Raw genomic sequence first — 3751 nt, forward strand, 5'->3', positions numbered from 1 at the left:
CGCCTGCTCCGTCCCAGTCCCCCTCCACTAACCACAGGGTCCCATTCTCCACCACTGGGTGATTTTACTGCTGTATTGAACATGTTTCTTACCAAGATCATATGTTCCCTCTTACCTCACCATGCTGCCCCCAGTCTTCAAACCAATCTTTATCTCCACCCTTCCCTCCCCCTCCTCTTTCCTGTACCTCTCCCAGCCCACCGCTCTACCCTTCCACTCCACCCTCTCTCTTTCCTACCTATTTATTCTCTGCCACCTCCTTTCCGCTCCCCTCCATCTAACCTCTCCAGCCATCTCTACTTGCCTTTTAAAAAAAGTCGCTTATAAACAGGTTTTAAAAATCCACAGCCAGTACAGGATCCGTTCCATTTTGTAATTAGTGTGAGTAACCTCACATTCGTTTTTATTTTACCGGGCCCATTGTCCTCCCACCCTCCTAGTGTGGGTCAAACTCTCGTGAATATTGTTTTTAACAAGGGGCTCATCTCTTACTATATGTATTTGCATGTGCCGAGCACCGAGGGCCAGCAGGGAGATCATGGATGCGGGCTGGGAGAGGTGCTGACAGTGGACTGGCTCTGACCCATAGAGGAAGAGATGTGACATAATATGGACTGATCCAACTCCCAACCCCCACAAAAATGTTACCTCAAAAAAGGTCCAAAACATCTGGAATAATAATAACCAATAGGGACTAGAACGGAGTCTGACGCTAATAGCACATGGACAGTTAAGGAGATACCATCACTTTCCTTCTATCCGTGGGGAATAGCCAACCACTAACACGCACATTCTCATCAGCTGATTTTTGTTTAAAAAGTATGGACAATTTTAAAGAAATCTGTCTGAATTCAAAATATTTCTTAAAATATATGTTTAATAAAAACACACGTATGCAAGCAAAGAGAGCCATTGAACATTATTTGTTCAACATTTATATGGCCAAACAAACAAGATATTAGATACATTACAGAAATATGGACCCAAACACACAGAATAAAACTGCAGTTTCTGCAAGAGAATACAGCTTACATTTTCCTGCCTAAGCACGTGTTAACTACATCAGTCATAGAAGTCATCAAATTCATCTGCATATGTATCATGGGTTTGCGGACGCAAAGCAGCTTCAATTTCTGAGTTGCTGTCATCAGACTCACCCCAGAAAGCTAGGAGAAAAAAAATCAAAGCAATTATATATACACACACATATATACATATACATACCCACACACTGTAGAGAGCTTTCATGCATCAGATTAGAATTAGAACAGACAACAGCTTTTCGGAAACACTATGTAACTCATAAGAACGTAAGAGCTTTCATACTGGATCAGACTATAGTCCATCTAGCCCAGTATCCGGTCTGTGACATTGGCCTGTACCAGCGCATGAGGGAGAGTGCACAGAACAGGGTAATTTTGGAGTGATCCACTCCCAGATTCTAGTCGTCAGAGGTCTAGGGTCACCCCGAGCAGGGGATTATCCCTGGCCATCTTGGCTAATAGCCACTGATGGACTTATCCTCCATGAACTTATCTAATTCTTGTTTGAACTCTGTTATACTTTTGGCACCACAACATCCCATGGCAATAAGTTCCACAGTCAGTTGTGTGACCAAGTCCTTCCTCTTGTTTGTATTAAACCTGCTGCCTATTAATCTCATTGGCTGACTCCTGGTTTTTGTATTGTGGGAAAGGATAAATAACACTTTCCTATTCACTTTCTCCACACCATTCATGATTTTATCTTGACCTCTATCGTATCCCCCCCTTAGCTGTCTCTTTTCTAAGTTGACCAGCCCTAATCATTTTAGTCTCTCCTCATATGGAAGCTGTTTCAGACTCTTGATCATCTTTGTTATCCTTCTCAGAACCTTTTCCAGTTCCACTGTATCCTTTTTGAGATGAGGCAACCAGAACTGCACGCAGTAGTCAAGATTTGGGCGTACCATGGATTTATATAGTGTCATGATGATATTTTCTGTTGTATTTTCTATCCCTTTCCTAACATACCATCAGACTTTTTGAACACTGCTGGGTATTGAGCGGAAGTTTTCAGAGAACTATCCACGGTGACTCCAAGATCTCCTTCTTGGGTGGTAACAGCTAATTGAGAACCCATCACTGTATTAGGCTCATTGTATAGGTATAGTTGATATTATTATACTCTTAGGTATGAATTTCCAACACACTGTGTAGCTTACAAGGCTTGTTATTTGTTAATTGGATTGTTGTGCACAAATACTGCACGCTGATTTAGAAAGTCCCACTTCATTGTTTCTCAAGGTAGTTTGATAAAACATTTCCATTCAAAGCAATTTACTTGACATCTGTTGTCTGACTGAATAGGAGCGTTGTCTGTTATACTCCACTTTCTCTATCTACTCGACCCTGAAGTGAAGTCACAATCACAATGACATCACAGAGCTGGCACGGAAATGGCAGTGATGTCACAAATAACGTATCACAACTTTCCCACAGGATCAAATAGGAATGTACCGGAGAAACAATTTAAACACAGATGATTTTGGGAATTAGCAAGCGTAGCGAGAAATGTATGCAAAATAATAGCGAGAGGAGCATTTTAATTCTGAAGCATCCCCTGGCATGAAATTCACTCATTTCAGAGCGAAGGAGAAAAGTATGAGCATTACTGCAAGTTTAAAAATGGGGGGCGGGGGGGGAGAGAAATACAGTGCACTTGAAGGAGAAACGCTGACAAAGATTTGGTTCAAGCTGGTGACTTGTCAACTCTTTGTTTAATAATTTTAACTCCTTATCTTTCACAATAACGAATGCCATGGAATAACCTCTTCCCCCTAACGTTTGCATGGTATAGGAGGGTTGCTCATGAATGCAGGGCTGGCTGCTGCTGTGAATATTTTTAACAGGAAAAGAGCATTGAAGCATTTGGTTTTTAAAACGATACACAGGAAAGTGACATGGACTTTACAAAGAGCTAGGAGGAGACGATGGGGCAAATTCTGACCCGACTGACTTTGGCAATGTCTTAATATAGGGTTAAAAGTTCCTCTCTGCTGCTGCAAGCATAGGGGACGGCCTACAGCAGCAGAACCCAGCTGGGGGATGGTTGGGGGGGAGAAGCATAGAAATGAGGCTGCTACCTCCAGGGCACACTGCTCCTCCTCTTCCCAGTTGCATGGAAGCCCCTCTGCAGGAGCCCCATGGGGGTTCAGCCAGGCTCCACCAGGTTCTTCCCCCTCCAGACTTGTGGGGGAAAGTGGCAGAAGCTAGCACAGCCCGAGTGGGCAGTAACTACTGCAGCTTGACCCTCTGCCTCGTGCAATCCTCCACTCCAGATGGGCTTCTGGTGGCGGCTGCTTGCTATCAGTAGCCCGCACAGCAGCCCTACTATACTGCCCGGGGCAATGGGAGCAGGGATACGGCAGCAGTGCAGAGGAAAGTGGCCTCCGCATACTTTTATTTTAACTCATTCATTCCATTAAAAAGGCCTCAGAGCTCATAGTGCTTTGGGCAATAACTAAAAATACAAACCATCTGCCACCCACAATTCCTGCAGGCTAGTCCCTTCCAGCGGGTGAGGGCTCCGAAGCTTCACCTCTTCAACTGGGGATGCTACAAAAGGGGGCAAATCACCCAGCTTCCCTAGCCTAAACGCCACAATCTGGCACTCGCGGCCTTTCCGCTCCACTGCAGGGGAGTCACCAGCCTAGCACGGGGTTGGGAGCCTTCAGCACACTTCAGAACAAGAGTCATCAACAGCATCCCCC

The 3751-nt window shown here is 44.6% G+C and overlaps 1 protein-coding gene across 3 annotated transcripts in view; it reads right to left on the bottom strand.

Annotated features, from left to right (window-relative positions):
- Positions 1-894: 894 nt before the first annotated feature.
- The window catches only part of KIZ (kizuna centrosomal protein), a 98189-nt gene continuing 95332 nt past the window's right edge, over positions 895-3751 (bottom strand). For all 3 annotated transcript variants that reach the window (XM_026653229.1, XM_026653228.1, XM_024219974.2), the window contains one exon: positions 895-1166. In XM_026653229.1, coding sequence (XP_026509014.1) covers positions 1063-1166 — 104 coding nt within the window. In that variant the 3' untranslated portion in view covers positions 895-1062. The remainder of the gene's footprint in view (positions 1167-3751) is intronic.

This window comes from Terrapene carolina, unplaced genomic scaffold, assembly GCF_002925995.2.
Source record: "Terrapene carolina triunguis isolate 2854851 unplaced genomic scaffold, T_m_triunguis-2.0 Scaffold132, whole genome shotgun sequence".
NCBI classification, from domain to species: Eukaryota; Metazoa; Chordata; order Testudines; family Emydidae; genus Terrapene; species Terrapene triunguis.